This window comes from Saccostrea cucullata, unplaced genomic scaffold, assembly GCF_032062105.1.
Source record: "Saccostrea cucullata isolate Sc308-1 unplaced genomic scaffold, CSIRO_AGI_Scuc_v1 ctg145, whole genome shotgun sequence".
Classification (NCBI taxonomy): Eukaryota; Metazoa; Mollusca; class Bivalvia; order Ostreida; family Ostreidae; genus Saccostrea; species Saccostrea cuccullata.
Window position 1 is genome coordinate 125,621 of NW_026931856.1, and position 19,401 is coordinate 145,021.

The following is a 19,401-nucleotide window of genomic DNA, read 5'->3' on the forward strand; positions in this document are numbered from 1 at the left end:
CGTATAAAATGGGTAGCTATTAATTTCATTGCTTATAATTTAATTTTCATTCATTCGCTATAAGAAAAAAAGATAATTGGTCTAATAAAATGACTTCAATTTGTACAAAATTTGAATGTAACGTCAGGCGGATTGATACGTTTTTGACGCAAGTCACTGTGACGTAGGCAACCCATTTTATACGATATGAAGTAAATTTTTTATCCAATCAAATACAGCGTTACAATCAGAATTAAATTATTTTCATTTATTATTTGTCTTCTTTTTCGTGTATCTATGTATAAAGATGTTTACTACCTAATCATGCGTTGAATCATGTGTATATGAAGTAAACGATGCAGTACATATATGTTGTTGAAAGCAGTTTTTTTTTCAAACAGATATCACCTATCCCCCATACTAGGTGATATCTATTCAACAAAAAGGTGTCTTCCACCAGTGTACTATTTCTGTCAATACTAAGCAGCAGAAGACACAGCTTACTTATGGCTGTAATGCCCCCTTAAAAGCTAATCTAATGATGGATTTGAACAATATTGAGTCTGCACCACCTGGGGAAGCTTCCTTTTGAATACTAGTATGATCAATCATACCTTTGCAGTTTTTGAGAAGAATGTTTCAAAAGATTTTCCCAATATATTCCAATGTTAAAATTTGATTGGCCATTTTGGCCCCGTCTTACCCCCTATGGGTCACGATTTGAATAAAACTGAATCTACGCTACCTGAGAATGATTCCACGTGAGTTTCATCTTTTCCCGGCCCACTGCATGGTTCTCGAGAAGAAGATTTATAAATGATGCTTAATTTTACACTAATTTGTTATAATCTCCCCCTGGAAAAGGGTGTGGCCCTTCATTTGAACAAAACTTTGATTCCACTTCACCCGAGCATACTTTGTATCAAGTTTGGTTGACATCGCCCCATTAGTTATTGAGAAAATTATGAAAATGTGAAAAGTTTAGACAACTTGACGTCGGCAGACAATGGACTCAGGTTAGCCTGGTTCCCTGTCCCTGTTTTTGCTTCGTATCAGGTGAGCTAAAACGTAACGTGTAGTAGAACCTCGTATTTTGGCTGACGTTTCCATAGCCGTAGCGTCATGACGTCAGAGAAACCATGATAACGTGCTGAAGAAAAACATCAACACTAGCAGATTCCAACAGACACAGGACAGGTAAATTTTATGTTCCTGTCAGTATTTTCTAAAAAATACAAGTTGTATGGATTTAATCTTTTCTTTAAGTATTTCTTTAAATACATGTAATGATTATCATGATTTGCTTCAGATGCATCTAAAAGGTCGGAAAAATAAATCGAGATGGACAAGGAAGATGGGGATACGCCAGGTGAGTGTTGTAAACCGTACAGGTGTTACAGGTGTTATTCTGTATTGTCACCATGTTCCGCACCACAAGGGTTCTTCGACTGTTTTAATGAAATATTTTCTCTCTAACATATCTAGAAAGTATTAGTAACTGCGAAAAATCCAAAAGCTAAAACTAGGCTTAGTCTTTTAATAAAATTAAAGTATAGTATACACCGTCCATTATGGTCCAGATTGTACCTTAGGACTTGACCCCCCCCCTCCTTGTACTGACCCCGAACCTTTATGATTTCTGTATAGAGTGGGTTGAGAATTAATTCTTTACACACTTTATCGGGCTTATGGTTTGGGTTACATAACAAATATCTCAATAAAAGTAATGTTATATATAAAAAAAAAGATAGGACAGGCGGTCAATATTTATAGGGAGGAAGGGGAGGGGGTCCTGTTCTCAAGCACCTGTGGTTATTCTGTAGTGTCAGACACTAGTGGACAGTACCTTGTAGTTCAAATAATAAAACAACAAGCCATTTAAACCTGTATGTCGTTAAGATGCTGCGTGCCCAAGAGACTCAGCGGACGGCTATTCGGGAGTTGGATGTGAGAGTTCAGAGCTTGTCATCGCAGAGAGAGACATCCGACGCCGACACACTACAGTCCATGACGGGCGGCCAACAGAAGGTACGGTGTACATACCCGGTAAATGTAATGGGTAGGACAGCTAGTAATGGTCTAGACTTAGTTAAGTCCTTGGTGTTTTTCATTTCAAACCAATAAAGTACTTATAATCGATATTAATTTTTGCGCAACTTTACTTTTTTTTTTTATCTCTGTCTCTCGATCGATACTACTCGCCCTCAAATACTGATTATATCGCGCCTAAGGATAGAAAGGATCTGGTGAGTGGTGTAGCCCATGGGCCTCTTTATTTCAATGTCAATTGTTACTTAATATATCTTTGAATGTTGAAGCAATTTTTCCAAACTTGGATTGGCAGAGACAACCCATTTAATGAAGCCGGGGCTGCCGACAGAGAATTAGACAGAATCAGAGACCAGCAAAAAGTCATTGTAGGTACAATTCTTATGGATTGGGGGGGGGGGGGGGGGGGTGGAGTGGAGTCATTAATTCTTGGAGGTAACTTGAATGGATCGATATTAATATATAGAAAAAAAATAATGTGTCAACTCCAAGTAATATAAGGAAAATACAAATTTGGGTGATGTTGGTGCCTAGATATTATCAGGAGGGAGGAGGGGGCGGATCAACATATTTTTATTCTGAGGTGTGAATATTAATATTTTTCTGACCATTATTTCTGCCACATTATTGAGCTCAACAATTGAATATTGATGAACACATCTTTTGAATTCGTGATAGGAATAGTTTATGCTTAGTCGTATGTAATTAAATTCATTCATGTGAAGGATTAGTAAATAATTTTATCATTAAACTCATAAAATTAATTAGTTTAAAATATATTAATTCATTTAGAAATGGATTGAACAGCAGGCATAAATGCCTATGATCGTTCTCTCCATAAAATTTATTGTTGCAACAAGCATGAAGGTTCGACGTAATCCATGCATAAGTTCATTTTGTTTTGGGTATAAATGTGGAATGAACTTTATCTTTAGATTATTGATGTATGACATCTTCAATGTTTTGAGTTGTTTTTTTTTTTTTTGTAAATCAGAGTTATATGAATAATAAAAAGAAAGAATAAGTGCTCTATGTCGTCAGGTGTTAGCGTTATCTGGATATCTTTTGTTGTTTTTATACATGTATGTATTTATTATACATACTCTGTATACCTAGGAGAAATGGAATCAGAAATGGAAGACGGCGAGAATATCGCATGGAGACACAAACCACAAGGTAAAAAGTTTGTAACACAGATACTACAACTGAGAACAATTTGCCTTTTAAAGGGGAGACAATCAAGAAAAACAACCACATCAGAGTGATAAATCACGTCTCTTTATCAAAGGCCTATATTGCTATATATACTCAAATAATCATTTCTGTTAACTTTTCATAAATATAAAAGACAAAAATACTGCTTACAAGTTTAATTTCATCAAATAAACAGGATTCATTAGAATTGTGCCTTCTATGCATACTTTAGATCTTTTTATACTGAGTAGTTGACATATTCCGATATTTACACGTTTTTGTGTGTGTTTCAGCCACAGCACCAGCGATCAAAAGAAGGGAACGTTAACATGACCTACATCAATGTTAGTTTGTTTTAAAACAATTTTGTCTATTTCTTTTGATCACTTTGTTTTATAATAGAAATGTTTTACATGTTGATATTATTTTGAACCCAGACCTATGTGAGAGCAGTGATCGAGTCGGCCTATTTACTTTGGTACTGGGAAGTCTGTCTTCGGGATAACGTTGGAGATTATAAGAGTACGCCAAGATTGATATAAACACAAGGTATTCATTAGATATCAGGAAAACTACATTGTAGTGAGGGGATACAGTGTTTTTAAACATTCCTTTCTTAGTATTAAAGTTAAACATTTTAACGCAATATGAGCTGCATTCTTGAGCATTTTATTTTGCTGGTAAAATGTGTTATTATGATTAATCTGTATGCAATCTAAACCCTTATGATGAATAAAACCAAAATTAAGTTTGAAAATGTTTCAGAAGAAATATTTCTGTGCAACTGAATATACAGTATTTTTTATAAGAAATCATTATTGTACAGGACGACAATAATTCAATTTTGCTTCAATCAACGCGTATAAAAAGTTCTTTTATAGCAAATATGAACAACAAAAGTTTATAAATGTTCTATTTTTCTGCCATTGAAATAGTTAATTACAAATTTGCAACATTTTTTTCCGATGTCAAACATGCAGCTCATATTGCTTTAAGCTTATACAACTGCACTTTTGCTAAACTTTATCTACCAAATGGTTAGTATTTAAAATGCAGAAGGAATTTAAAACAAAACTTTTTTTACAATATTTTTAATTTCAAAACAGAATTTTTTGTTTTAAATGACTTGCAAAACCTTATTTTTGTTTCAGATGCTGTGCATTGACCGATGTCGAAGAAATTAGAATACTTTGATACACAAGTTTTAGAACTTTTTTTTTTTAACCATTTAAACTTTCTTACCCATTATTTTTAACAATTTACACAGGTTTCTTTATACTCTTTTTGTACATATTTTCCTTCTTATGATGATAATTTATTGCAGGCTGTATTTATATACATGTATTTAATAAATATGTACTGGGGAAAAACATTGATTACTTTGTTAAAAATTGAAAGTAGCAAATGAAGAAAATGTTAAAAGATCTCTTTACTACAAAATTTGATTAGTATTAAAAACCCATCTCTAAAATAAATTCTGCTTTCAATACTTTGCAATCTGGGCATGAATTATACAGTAGTCCATGTTCATGGAATAAACAATGAAATATTTTAATAAGTTGGTTTATTTATGATGGTTTTTTTTCATCTACATGTACATAGAATTTAATATAAATGATTACTTATCAAACAGAATTACAAAAAATCAGCAAGATTGGAAAGAATAATTTATATCTATTGTACAAGACTGGAATACTGAGTTTTACATTCTGACATTCATTTTCAATGAATGTACATACACTAGAAAATAAAATCAAAAAGATAACAATTTTTCATTCAAAACTTGCACAATTGTGCACAAACAAAATTAAATAAATTTTAAAAAGGCATCATTTTCATCTCTGCTCTACACACACTCTCAAGAGACACATCCACCCCACAGGATGCCTGATACCTAGCTCTCACTGAATATAAACTGCACCCGACACGTGTATCAATGAATACAATCTATGTTTATAGTCAAACATCACTGAAGTAACAACAGGTTACAGAACAGAAATCAGAAAATACTGTAAACCAACTTTAATTCACCTGTGAGAATTTTTCTCGAGGTATTGCAAGAGTCTGGTTGTTCTGAATATTTCTCGCTGTGAACCGGTCCTCAAAGTCTCTGTGTCTATTAACAACAGAACAAGAAAAGGCTTGATCGCAATAATTAATCTTCGCAAACTTGTTTACCCCAGATTTTCACGAATAATAGTTGGTTTACAGTACATACTGTGTTACAAGATACAAAGATAGTCAGATTATGGAATTATGTTAAATAATAGCAAGCAACAAATTCTAAAAGATTTTGAAATTGAGCATTCATTTGTTAACAAACTTTGAAAGAAACTGATGTTAATAGAGCATTCGTTTTTTAACAAACTTTATAGGAAATTGATGTTTTTCTTGGCAATTCATAACTGGAATACATGTAGGTATTAAAGCAAGATCAATATCTAAAACGTAAAAAAAAGAATATATTCTGAGTACATGTACATGTATCTATAAGTTAGTATTAAGTGTGAATCACTAAAGAATCAACAGAGTCTGACACCAAACATCACAACTATTAAATATGACATCACACATTTCACTCAACGATGCAATTCATTTTACAGTACAGACCTGACATTTTACTACCAAATAACAAATACATGACATAAAATACAATTTACATTAAAACTTTAAAAAAAAAAACCCACATGTATTAACACACTGACAATCATTAAATCCACGAATATGATGATTACCACAAATTTATGCATGGAATTAAACGACCTTCAATAAGTTTATAAAGGATTCAGTGTGTACTTATTTTAACAAAGATATACAATAAATACTTATTGAAGCAAATCATTTCTAATTCCAAATATTTTCCCTACTTCCCAATGCAAGTCTTTACTAATTCTAATGTTAATGTAAGTCATTTTTAAGGGTCCTAATCCATCAATCTAATCACACTGTAAAACAACATAAAATATTCATTACCTACATACATATCTTCTTCCTCACTTGACTCATGAAAAGAAAGTTTATAAAAAGAATGACGACTTTTAAGACTGTTCAGCGTTTATGAATGATGTGAACTGTGAGATGTTTTGCTATGGATTAGGCTGCTTCCATCAGCTTTGCATATAATCTCTGTCACTCGTCTCTCACTCCTTCTAGTACACAGCTTCTATCAATCCTTTCTTGACTTCCTCTTTCGGGGAGATCTTCTGTATTCAAAAGAAATTTTCAGATATATGAACCTTTATTATACATGTAATAGAAAAATCTTAGCTCCTCTTTTTTAAAGATTATTTTAAAAAATCTAATTTTGAAATGAATGATATGAAGGTATTGCACGGTATTTCTGCAGAGGTGTGAAAAAAGAAACAAGAAACATTTTCGATGTTTGATATTTCATTCCTAAGTACTCAACATCACTTCTTTTGAATTTGTTAAGTGATTAAGGAACCTATGATATCAAGAGTTACGTACCTTGGTGATCCACTCTCCCCTTTTTCCTCCTCTGCCGTATCATTGTCCTCATCTACTTCATCTTCTCCCTCATCCTACAGGTAATTTACATATCATTTATATCAATATTTCTAGAGTTTGTTCAATATAAAGTGATCTGTCAATCAATAATGTATTTAATTCATCTTCCTTTGAATGCTTAATTTTAACTTTTAGTTATACAACTTGTTTACAAGTACTTTTTGATTCTACTCTACCAAATATGATGAACTGTCAATATACAGTTAGGCTGTCCCCATATTGATCATAAATACGAGGGTTGTCCCGTAAAATCATGGACAAAGAGTTTTTCTCGAAAAGTAATGGACGCACAAAGCTGAAAATTTCAGTAAATGTTTATTTATCATATTTAAGTGCATGATAATTTTTTTGATAAAATATAGGCAAAAAATAAAGATTTTATTATGCTTGAATGTGCACGGGGTATTGTCCTACGGCGCACGGTAAAAAAACCAAGGTTTTATTAAAGAATACACAAGTTTGAATTCAAACTAAAAGTTCTAAATACATAAGATTTGGATGAAAATTATCCTAATTCAATTCCACAATCAATTTTGTAGTCTTTGTAAAAATTTTAAGGCATTTGGTTATTTTTTGGCAGTTTCTCGAGCATTCGAAATGGGAAAGTGGTGAACACAGCACACGAAAAATGGCGACGTTTCATGACGTTACGGCGCACCGGAGAGCAGTTCAGTTTTAATTCGATGTTGTAATGACACTTTAGAGACTTGAAATGACCATAGAAGAAAAAAGATTATAAAAATATCACCACATCTTAAGCATACAAATGAAATAGGAGTTTTCTTAGCGAAGTCTTTTTTGATCGAGTCCCTGGGAGAACAAAACATACGGACAATCTCCTAATGTAATAGCAAAAGACGCTGTCACAGTAGACCGCCGATATGAGATTTTCTATTAGTTGAATGATGGTGAGAATTTTGTCCGCAACTCACTAATAAATCTTCAAAAGATCGCATGAGGGTTCCAGTTGGTTCTTCGACTGTTTATGGAGACTAAAGAATGTGTATCAATGAAATTCCTAAATTTAAGTCGGACTCATCCAACTTCATTTTCAGCAAAGATAAAACGTGACGCTGTTTTGGACACTTTGACGTTATAATCCATGCGCCGTAAGGTGATACAATACATGGCATAAAATCTCATAATTTGTTTATTTATGCATATATTTATCTGAAATTTGCTGTGTATATTACTAAGATATGTACTAAATAATAGTGAAAATTTCAGAACGCAGTGATGTTTATTTTTCACACTAGACAACTTGTCCACCATTTTACGGGACAACCCTTGTACTTCTATGATGTACCTCTGCTGTCTCTAGACTAGACTTGGATTTCTTTGTGCTGGGTTTATTATCTCCCCCTGGTCCCGCTTTTTCCTCCTCTGCTGACCCTGCGTCTTCTTTCTGCTCATCGTCTGGTGAGACTGCGTCTGTTTTTTTGGCGTCTGCCAGAGTCTCTGGCTGAAATAGTGATCAATACCTTGTGTTCATAATTCACTCAGTTGTTAACATTAACTACATGTACATAAAGAGCTTCTTAGATCAAACTTTGTCTATTATCTTTTGTCATCATTGTTGTTAACATAAGGATTTCACATTTAAATCTTTGGCATAGGTGAGCTAATTTACAATATGATTATTAAAATTTTTAAATTGCATGCTCTGTTTGACTAAGGATTTCACATTTAAATCTTTGGCATAGGTGAGCTAATTTACAATATGATTATTAAAATTTTTAAATTGCATGCTCTGTTTGACTATATTTTTTTGTTCATGTAGGTATATGCATAAATTTGACAATCATCTTAAATGCTGCATAATGCTTATCCAATGTATACTATGGTTCCACTGGTAAAACCATTCTGATTTACCAGCTTCTTAAGTTTTTCTTTACATAATTGATATAAAACTTGCGATTGAATTCAAAACAGTTGACTAAAACTTTATTCTGGTTTGTGAAGTTTTGATTGGGTAATGCACTGATGTTTGAAGCAGTAAAATTAGCATTAAAGATAGTGAAATATTATCATTGTGATGTCATAATAGAGCTACGCAAAAACACAATGCTTTGTGACATATTTCATACAACAAAATCCAACAAAATAAGACATAAACAACAAACAAATGCAATGACTGCATTAGAATGAGAATAACTATCTTAAAATTTGGTATTTGTGACCGTTAATGTTGATTTAACGGTCGCAAACATACCGATACGTAAAACCCAGTTTGCGACCATTAAATCAGCATTAACAGTCGCAAATACCAAATTAGAAGATAGTTATTCCCTTATTCATTTAATCACATAAAAATTGTAAAAAGACTATATATTTTTATATTTAGTAACTTTTTTCTTCAAATTATTAATATTCCTTGATTAAAGTGGTAAGTAAAAATAAAAATATTAAAAAAGATAAAATATTATTACAAGTGCATGCATTTGTATTTATAAGAAAATTAAAATTAATACCGGTAAGTGAGAGGCAAAACAAAATAAAACTAAGCACCTTTATGGGACCACTCCGGGGACATAAACAGATAGAAATTAACAGTATAGGGAGCAGAAGCACCACAACATATACAGCCCAGAGCCAGGGTTTGTCGTCAGCCGCCCCCTTCAGTGCCGAGAGATATCCAAAAGCCTTCAGGAGGAAAAAATAAATACATGCTACTAAAAATAACAAACACAACACCAAACAGAAAGTACTAAGCCCCCTCGACAGGTAGTGGATTGGAATGTTTTGCTGTTTTTATGTACTTTCTGTCCAATCCAAACCAGGCAATGAGGAGGCTTTTTACTTATCCCCAGAGTGGTTCTCCTTATAACTGACCATTCCATTGGCTAAAGTCATTTTATTTGGCAAGGGAATAGCCAGTTACACTAATCTGGAAGCATGACTTCTGATGACCATAAGCTTTGTTTTTATCATCTCTCTGTTTTCTTTCTTTCTTTTTTTTTTTTTGGCCATTTAAACATGGCTCACAGTCTTAACATTTTGAAATGAGAGGATGGTAAAAGTGCTATGGCTAGGACAGAAGTCATGCTGGTGAACAAGCAAGCTGCTGTAGACATAACAATGAACCTGGGCCTTACCTCGGACTTTGACATACAGCAGTATGCAATAATAAGAACAATGGGAAGGACCACCACAACTAAGATGAGAGCCCACAACCAGGGTCTCTCTCTCGTGGCGTCCGTAATGGCATCCACTACACTGCGCTGTAATCACAATCATCCATATACATAAAAATAATCATTTTTTTGTTTAGAAAATTCTGTAAAATTATTCTGAAAATTGTTCTAATTAACAATGACTTTCTTTCAATCTACATCACAATGATTCACAATCATATCTTATCATTTTTTTTCTATGAGACGAATTATAAAATTACACCATTACATATCCCCTATGAAAGTAAAACCTTTTCAGTATGTCTTGATTGATAGGAAATTTACCTATGCTGACAATCTATCCTCTCAGATGATGCTTGTCAGAAACTGACACCGAGTCTTGACTGACACAGCCATTTTCCTTTCAGATGAGACACTGCCACAAAAAGTCACTTAATCTTCAGTCATATTGTTACTTACCTTTTAGGTGAGGCATTGTCAGTAACTATTAGTACACCTTTACTCACAAGATTACTTATGTTACAAGTATTATCAGTAACTGTCACTATATCTTTACTGGGAGACATTTTGCCCTTTCAAGTGAAACACTTTTATGAACTGTAATATCACATACATCCCAGTAAGGTAACTTACCCTTGCAGATGTCAGTGTAATGTCTTTACTGAAAAGGTAGCCTACCCATCAGTTTCAATATTAGTTTGCCCTTTCAGTCTCAACTTTACCGACAAGTTAACTTACTCTTTCAGCCACTAGATCTTTACTGACAAGGTAACTTACCCCTCCAGATGATGCTTTCTCTGCGGCTGACTTGACATTAAATGTCTGTTCAGTCCACCTTTCTGCTACCACTTTATCATCAGTGATTAAAAAGTTGTCAAACACTATCTCGTCATTCATGGACCACAGCTCCAATCCCAGCGCATTCTGTCAGAAACCATATCACATACATCATACACAGAGAAGTTTGTATTGAACAATAATGATGTTTGAAATCTTGGTTTATCATTAGCCTTAAGTTTATGACTTTTATATGACTTTATTAGATATAATATACTTACGATTGGATTCATTTGATAAGGTAAAAGATCTTCAAAGAAGTTTGGATTTGGAATTCTTCTGGCTTTCCATACACCCTAGAAATAAAGATTCCATTTTTAGTATATGTATATGTTATCATAACAATATGATCCTACATGTATGTGCAATGTATTGCTTAATACAATTTAATTTCACATATTTTACAACATCAAATAAACTATGTTTAATTGTCACAATACATATGGGTATGTCCCAAAGACATGAGACCATCAAGCAAAATATGGAGAACAAATTTTGAGTTCAGGGTGCTTCCATTTGAGTCAGGGGATTGGAAACATGGATCCACCACCGTAACTAACACACAGTTCCTGTGATTAGAATGATGTTGTTTGTCCTGTCTCTTACCTGGTAATTTGGATTGTCTACCATTGGTGGTCTCCATTTTCCCTTGTATTTTGGATTTTTAATCATAGGTTGTTCCCACTTTCCACAACCAGGGGCATCTTTACATAATGGATTCTCTACAAACAGAGCCTCAATATATTTACATAGAATTCCGTACATAGAATTTTGTACATGTAGTTACTGTTATATTTAAATGATATGAGATCACAAAGTTATGATACATGGTTATAATACAATAGACTTACCAATAAGAGGAGCCTCCCACTCACCATCCATCTCATCATCCCTACAACAAACAAATAAATCAATCAACATCACCCCAACAAGAATCAATCAATCAATCATCGTCATCCCTTCAGATGAAATTTAATGCAAAATTAGTATCATCAAGAAATAATCCTTCTTAGATAAAACTTTCTGATTTGTTTTTAACATTGAAGAAATGTATTTGTTTAATATTTATTAGCATGAAACTTGACATTCTGTATTGAAATGAAGTAGTGCATGGCCTGTGTGGTTGATAGTTGACACACACACAGTATTTGTTTGGTGTCTGACTGTTGGTTCAAATTTGTCTTGCTAAAGAAAACTTTATTTCTCACAAATGGTCAAAACTTGCAAACAATATACTTGCAATAATCAAAGTGAGAAACAATACCTGCTTGAGCTTAATATCCCATTGACAATATAAGAAAAGTTGTCATGGCAATCAATGCATACATTCCTTACCAGTCTTTCGGTTTCTCCGCATCTGGGTCAGGAACAAGCTTGTTCTCATTCTCCAACCACCCGTCGGGCTTGGTAGCCTCAGTGTCTACAATTTTCTCTGGTTCATTTTCATCCCTGATTAAAGCAGAAAAACAAACATGTTTCTATGAAAGAACATGAAAGAAGATTTTCTAATATGAAGGAAGATGGAGTTCTGCTATAAGACAGTTCATGTTTATAAGTACTGTAAAATTGTTCATGTAGGAGGATGTACATTAACTAGATAGTCTGTTTACACAGTAAAAGTGAACTTGTTTAATACAAACACAGATAATGATTTTATAGTAATAGGGAACTTTTACAGGGGACCTTGGCAAAATCTTAACAGTACCTTGTAAAATTTTTAATTTTTAGGGGGGGGGGTCTTACCAGTCCTCTGGTTTCTCTGCATCAGGATCTGCAATTCTAGAATAAAAACAAAAGCATAAAAATTTAGAATAGTTTAAATACATAAACATCATGTCTTGTCCATTTTGAGAATAAAGCAATATCAAAAGATTAGGAATGACTACAACACATTCATTATGTAATGTTTATAGGTCATGTAATTGTACAGGTTGTCAGGTATCATACTTTTCTCTTTCATCCCAGTCTGCTGGCTTCTTGTCATTGGGATCATCAATTTCTTTTGGCGGATTCACCGGTGGGCTGTAAGAAATTAAGTCATTTTAAATTCTCTTGTTTACAAAATGAATGACATAAAAATTAAGTATTATATGTTTCCTTTATAAAGTTGTGATTTACTTATCTTACTTACATCCATTACTATTTACAGACCTACATCTCAGAGTGACACAACAAATGAAATGCTAACTAGTCATGTAACACATGTAGTAAGTCAACAGGATAACACTTCTTCAAACAGACATACCTGAAGTCTTCTAACAAGGACCCCTCATTAACAACAGTCCCATCTACCGATACTTCATAAGTGTTGTCTGGGTTTACCACTGTAAAAACGTAATAAAGGAATATATGGTCACTTGTCTAGTGATTCAAGAAATCTTATTTACTGAGGTAACAAACATTTATCACAAGGTAAGGTACACACTTATGGAAATGTCTTTCTCAATACTTCATGCAATGCAAGGAATTTTTTTTATCAATTACACTTATGCAAAGAGAAACTTTAGATGAGAAAACTTCTGATGATGAGAAAACTTCTGATATATATTAATAAACTTACCGAGAGAATACAGATGAGTTTTCTTATCATTAAAGTAACTATCTAGAGATGCGGTGGGTTTCTTGGCATGTTTCTCCTAAAACAGGAACTCAGCACATTAACACATTGATAATCAACCATATAACAATTGAGAGAAGTTATTACCTAAGTTGTATCATTTTTTAAATGAGAAAGGACAACTTACCTCTATTTCACCTGTCTTTGGATTCTTGTGTCTGAAGATGAAGTGAAGCTGAAAGAATACAATAAACATCTGAATTATCCCTTACAAAGAATAGCTATCACTCGGGAAGATCACTGGGCTTCTTCATTGGTAGAAGTCAAAAATTACTTACTAAAGATGATGAAATATTTAATGAAACAGGAAGCCCAAGTTGTGCTATGAAACAAGAATTTATAAATGCCTCATTTAAACATTTCTTTTCTATCATAGACTAATCATCCGTCCCCTAAATATATGCATTACATGTTGGATACAGCGACTTAATCAGATCTGGAGATAGGGCGTTCCCTACCTTGTTATCCAGTCCACACTTATCGGGACCAAACATTATTGTGTACGGGGTCTTGTCATGAAATTTTTGCTACAAATGCAAAAAAAATATAATAATTGTACGCATAAATGTATACAATTATAGTACAAAAAATAAACATCATATAGCTGTTTCAGAGAATTAGTTTCCCTTATTTAAGGAAAACAGAAAAAAGAGAGGACAATTAAATGCAGATCATCATAATCTAAACTAGCTGCAATAATGTAGCCCCCTTCTTTTTTGAATATATATAAAATAATCTTAGCTTACAAGGTCTAACAGAGGATCGTCTGACAGGAGTTTGATGTATCCACCTCCACAGTCTATGCCATTCTGGTATCTCACTTCATACCTTCAATAATCAGTCAGTTAGTAACATCACTTTGAATCTCAAGTCATTCAGTAACACCCATGGTATAATAGTTTGATAGGAATTTGATTTTTCTAGGTGGAAATTATGTAATTTTTAAGTGAGTTTTAACGTTTATTATTCACTTACTGCACAATCAGGGGTTTTCCATCAAACTTGAAAGGTTTATTAAGATTGGAGGATACTGCATGATGTTTTGCCTTGGACTGTAAAAAGAACAATAATTTAACAGGTTACATTATTCCATTTAAAAAATGACAAGAGAAAAATTTGAACTGCCACATTTCTCAGTTTGTGAGTTTTGTACCTATCATATGTAATTGTATAGATATATTATCATTATATTCACATCATGAAGTTTACTGTCAATTTTTTCCTATCTTTACATTGTCAAATCTGTTTTTCATTTTGTTTTATTTAGGATGCAAATTCTGGCAATAGTGAGAATACAGAAATGCAGGGTTTGACATAATGCAAGTCCATCCCATCTAGTTGAGTGGTCTAGTCCAGTAAAAGGTAAATGTCCTCACATGACCCAATTTCTATCCTTAGCTTAAGCTAAAGCTAACCATATATTATTTACAAGTCCCAATTTAGTTGAAGTAACCCCAATTGATTGGTTGTGACTCATCTAACAGCCTAGCGATTTTGACTAGAGCAGAAAACATTTTTGTTCAAAAATGGTAATAAGTTTGATCAGGAGTAGTGTTTTTATGGTCTAGGCTAGCAAATATATGGTAATTATACATACATGCCAACTTTTGAAAATTCCCATGGGGGATTTTGCGCGTGACGACAATTTTCAAAGCTTTAAATTCGCGACATTTTGTCGTGAAAATAAATGATTATAAAATACTTTTTTTTATTATAATATTGATAGCACTTAATTATTAATACAGCACAAATAAAACAATACAAATTAAAGTTTTATTTTTCCAAATTTAAATATCTTTGCTTAATAGTTGTCACTCTGTTCTATTAATTTACATTTTGTTTCTGGTATGTACCCTTAAAATCAAGTGTCACTTTATTTCCTACAAGTAAGTATATAGACAGGGCATGATTAATTTTATCTCACACAAAAAAAAATTTGGAGAAATATATAGGCCTAATTAAATCATGAATTTTTTAACACAAGCCCCACCCCCACAAATCCCAAAGAAAAATTAAAATTGTAAAAGACTACACCATGAACATAATGAACTTTTGCAGTCTTGGCAATGCCATATGGGTCTCTGGTATTTCCTTGACATATATGTAACAAAGAAATACAATGTACAATATGAGTTTGATCTATGGGAGAATGGGGGGGGGGAGAAAATCAGTGTAATTAACATGAGAGTATTATTTAATCTTAATTATTTTCAATATTTTTTTAAATTGACAAACTATACAATATTTTTATTATTAGCAGTTAAAATCATCAGCTATATAAGCTTTGAAATTTTCTACTTTCGTTTTTAAAAAAAACGATCTTTTGGGATTCCAATTTTATTGTTTGATTATCATTTTATTGAGTTTAATACAATGACTAATAATTAAGCCCTAATCCATGTGTTTCACTTCACATACCCCTTCAAACTGAAATGATTAATCCCCTAACTGCTCAAGGCTATAAGCTACCTGTACCTGGACAGCAGCGTGTGCGTTGAAGCGAGAAGTGATTTCCTGTGGCTAATTAACTCTGCATGCTAAATAAACAATGAGACTTATCTGTGTGCTTTGAATAATAAACTCTGATATTCTTATCCCGAGTGACAAAATTTGGCGGTAGGGAAACTGAAAATCTGAATTTTTTTCAAATCGGGAAATTGGGGCAATTTTTCTCTCCCGATCGGGAAGGCGGGATGAAAGGGTAAAATCGGGAGAATCCCGCCTAGATCGGGAAAGTTGGCATGTATGATTATATTATGATTATAGTGTCTAGTGCCTAAAAAAGTTCATGTCAAAGCCCTACATGTCCTACTGACCAGCAATAATTGATCTCTATTGTTATATATATATTGATAACCAATAATAACACAGATATATTTCTACAATTGCTATCCTCCCAATTTTTTAAAGCCATAAAAGGTGGAACTGAAGAAAAAACAACTAAGTAAACAAACATTAGACTGCCTACCTTCATGACTAATCCTAGGTCCCCCTCTATAGCACTGTCCTTTGGTTCCTCTACCTGCCATTTACCTGTCAATCAAAAGTCATTAACTTTACCTTGTATCACTTTATAATTCACTTTACCTTGTATTAGTTGATTTTTACCTTGTATCTGTTTATAAATCAAAGTTACTTTTTCTTTTAAATTATGGCATTATTATGTGATAATTTGTATCTATAAGAAGCATTTAACCAATACCATCATATTTTGATATGGATTCTTCTGCTCCATCTTTTTTGGCTTGTGAAACAGTCCACCTGTAGAAATATAATGCATTGAAAAAATGACAGAGACCAAGGTAGGTATGTTGACAATGATGATTTTAAAGCTGACTTACTTGTTAATAGTATTTTAAAGTGATTACCTTTTAAAATTCTCTTTTTTGTCAAAGGAATCTGCAAAGTGAACACTCTTATCTATCTTTGGAGGAACAAACTTCGGCTGTGAATGAAAATCAATGATTAAAAATCCATTTTAAATAGTTTACAAAAAAATAAATTGTTCATTGTACTCAGAGAAGACAAAAAAATAAATAAACATGCATAGTCATGAAACCTTTTTTAAAACTACATCCAAAATCTCTCTTTTGACATTTGCACACTATACGAGCAACTTCTCTTAGTATTTTAATTGTCTGAAAGTGTTGGATATCTTTATTAAAATTATACTATCTCTCCTAATTGTTATTAGAAATGTAATAAGGTAAGTAATGAAAACGTAGGAATTATGAGATACAGCATTTATTGATATATTGAATGAAGGCTTTCAAACCCATAATCAATAGAGGTAAATCGAGAGAGGGTGGGTCTGTATACCTTTGGAACAGTTAACCTCTCTGGGGTTTAGATTTCAGATGGGTACACCCAGGGTATAATTAACCTCTTTATATTTAAAGTATAATTAACCTTTTCTGGTTTGACATCATCGTCTTCCACTTCCACCTGAACATCATCATCCTCTTCTTCTGTGTCAGCAAACACCGCCCCCATCAGACACACCCCCAACACCAACATACACACCGTATACAACTTCATCTGCAATAGAGTAAATTCCAGTGCAATTCTGTTGAAAGTTTTAATCAACTTTTTATACTCCTTTTTAGTATTTTAACAATTTATTTTAAAAGTTGCCATTTTCAATGGAATTCATATTTAGTACAAAACATTCAACTCATAAATTTTTCCTCACAAAACAAGAACAATCACTATATAAACAAAACACCGTACAATCCTCATTAACCACCACGGGTGCTTAGAAAAATGCAAAAATTCAGAAATTTTTGGTATTCTCTTTATTATATTTTACGACATATTTTAACTTAAACAATCTTGTGAAAAAAAATTCAGAGAACCACTTATCTCAGAAACCCACTGGTGATATCATCCTAGGGCAAACTCGCGGAAAAATCTTCGTATGTAATCAAATATACGTTGGTCATTTGATTGGCTTCTGCAGAGAGTCGCGATGGCAAACAACAAATTTCAAATCACGATACGTTCTGTAAAATCACATATTTTCGTGGGATCAAATTTTCATGGTTTGAGGAAAATCTCTTGGTTCGTGGGGATTTTATTTCATGCGTCAAGAATTGATTACTTATGTATGTCACATTTTACATTTCATGGAGGACATGAAATTGTGGGTCTCATCATACCTCGAAAACAACGAAAATTAACCCCCCCCCCACGACAATTTGTGATTTCACAGTATGTATGTCAGGGATCTAGAATTACGTTTTCCCGTTGCCCGGGGTGAGTAAAAATTCCTGCGGGAAAGTATGATCGCGGATCATGCTCACCTGCTCGGGAAAATAAAAATAAATGACAGTAGACACTTATGTTGTTGAAAGTTGTTCTTTTCACAAGTTTTGATTGAAAATTGATTTGAATTTACTTAGCTAGTAAGTTGTGTGAAGCGGTATGAAGCATTCCCCGTCAAATTAAACAAAGTATTTCTTTTGCTACATTACAAATACACGGAATGAATCCTATTGTTAAACCTCGTCTGTAGGACAATATTATTTTAACGATAGAACGTTCTATCTAGGGCAGGGGCAGTTGATAGGGATTACATGGTAAATTTCCAATGAAACTACATTCTGGAAGACCACAAATGTTAGATCAAAAAGTAAAATAGAGGGTCACAATGGCATTATGCAATAATTTCACTCAGTGGTATAGGAAGAGCTTAAGAGTTGCGAATAAAAGATGGGTACCCTTCAATATTATAGAAAGAATGGCAATGTCCAAACTTTGCTTTGGGAAACCCAAAGTAAGTGTTGGATCAGAAAGTAAAATAGGATTTACTACATTACAAGTATATTGGATGTATGTTAACTGTGGTGAGGGCTTGTCACGTCCCTAAAAGCAGTGATGAACAGGAAGGTAATGCATGTTTTCAACTAAACTTCTCTACTAGATTCCATAATTTGCTTCCAAACTGCATTACTCATAAAGTCTCCGCAGATAAATTTAGAGAATAAACTTATCTTTCATGATGAGCGGTATTACTTATTACTTTTGGAAAATGCAGATTAACTGCATAATTTCGAGAAAGTTCGGACTAAACTTTCGATATCGGCGTGCGGTCCAAAATTTTTAAGCTGCTTTCTCTGCAAATTGAACATGTGAAGGGCCTTTGCATCGTGGTTTGCATGCTAAAAACTACTTAAATAGCAAGATTACCTTCATTATATCCAAATTTCAGAAAATAACAAGCATGACACCGACACCTTGCGTCTGTAAAAACCTATGCCCTAAACGTGGAGCATTTTCATTGGTCGAGGTGAATTTTAAATGTTAGCCTAATGGTGATTGGATATCACAAATTAGATAGATCGTACTTGTAATTATTTGACGAATTTTTCCAAAAATGTATTTTTATTTCAGAAAAAGGATCGATAATGAGTAACAAATTTGAATTAACAAAATGTACTTATTACTATGATTAATAATGATAAAAAAATAGTTATTTAAAATTTTGTACTTGGTATAACAAATATTAAATTCGTGATAACAAATTATTTATGTAAAATAATCATAACAAATTTGTATAATTTA

The 19,401-nt window shown here is 33.1% G+C and overlaps 2 protein-coding genes across 5 annotated transcripts; one reads left to right on the forward strand and one right to left on the reverse strand.

Moving 5' to 3' along the window:
• The first annotated feature begins 1,039 nt into the window (after positions 1-1,039).
• On the forward strand, positions 1,040-4,579 carry LOC134233697 (uncharacterized). Of its 3 annotated transcripts, none has more exons than XM_062715682.1 (8): positions 1,041-1,176; positions 1,289-1,348; positions 1,879-2,007; positions 2,298-2,396; positions 3,145-3,204; positions 3,516-3,566; positions 3,660-3,771; positions 4,374-4,555. In XM_062715682.1, the coding sequence occupies exons 2-7, from the start codon at positions 1,289-1,291 to the stop codon at positions 3,762-3,764; spliced, it is 504 nt and encodes a 167-aa protein (XP_062571666.1). In that variant the 5' UTR covers positions 1,041-1,176; the 3' UTR covers positions 3,765-3,771; positions 4,374-4,555. The 3 variants fall into 3 exon arrangements, with proteins under 3 accessions (XP_062571668.1, XP_062571666.1, XP_062571667.1); XM_062715683.1 differs by having other exon boundaries at positions 1,062-1,193; positions 4,374-4,558; XM_062715684.1 differs by lacking the exon at positions 2,298-2,396 and having other exon boundaries at positions 1,040-1,176; positions 4,374-4,579.
• Positions 4,580-4,982: 403 nt separating this feature from the next.
• Positions 4,983-19,116, reverse strand: LOC134233695 (calnexin-like). 2 transcript variants are annotated; one of them, XM_062715680.1, is made up of 22 exons: positions 19,027-19,116; positions 17,248-17,376; positions 16,707-16,783; positions 16,541-16,599; positions 16,307-16,371; positions 14,314-14,390; positions 14,085-14,166; positions 13,797-13,865; positions 13,466-13,513; positions 13,282-13,357; positions 12,967-13,045; positions 12,669-12,743; positions 12,465-12,500; positions 12,057-12,170; positions 11,573-11,613; positions 11,328-11,443; positions 10,943-11,017; positions 10,662-10,808; positions 9,259-9,393; positions 8,057-8,212; positions 6,691-6,764; positions 4,983-6,425 (listed from the first exon to the last, which is right to left on the reverse strand). In XM_062715680.1, exons 1-22 carry the CDS (start codon positions 19,030-19,032, stop codon positions 6,389-6,391), a joined length of 1,773 nt encoding a protein of 590 aa, XP_062571664.1. In that variant the 5' UTR covers positions 19,033-19,116; the 3' UTR covers positions 4,983-6,388. The 2 variants fall into 2 exon arrangements, with proteins under 2 accessions (XP_062571664.1, XP_062571665.1); XM_062715681.1 differs by lacking the exon at positions 9,259-9,393 and adding an exon at positions 9,846-9,971.
• Positions 19,117-19,401: the final 285 nt, after the last annotated feature.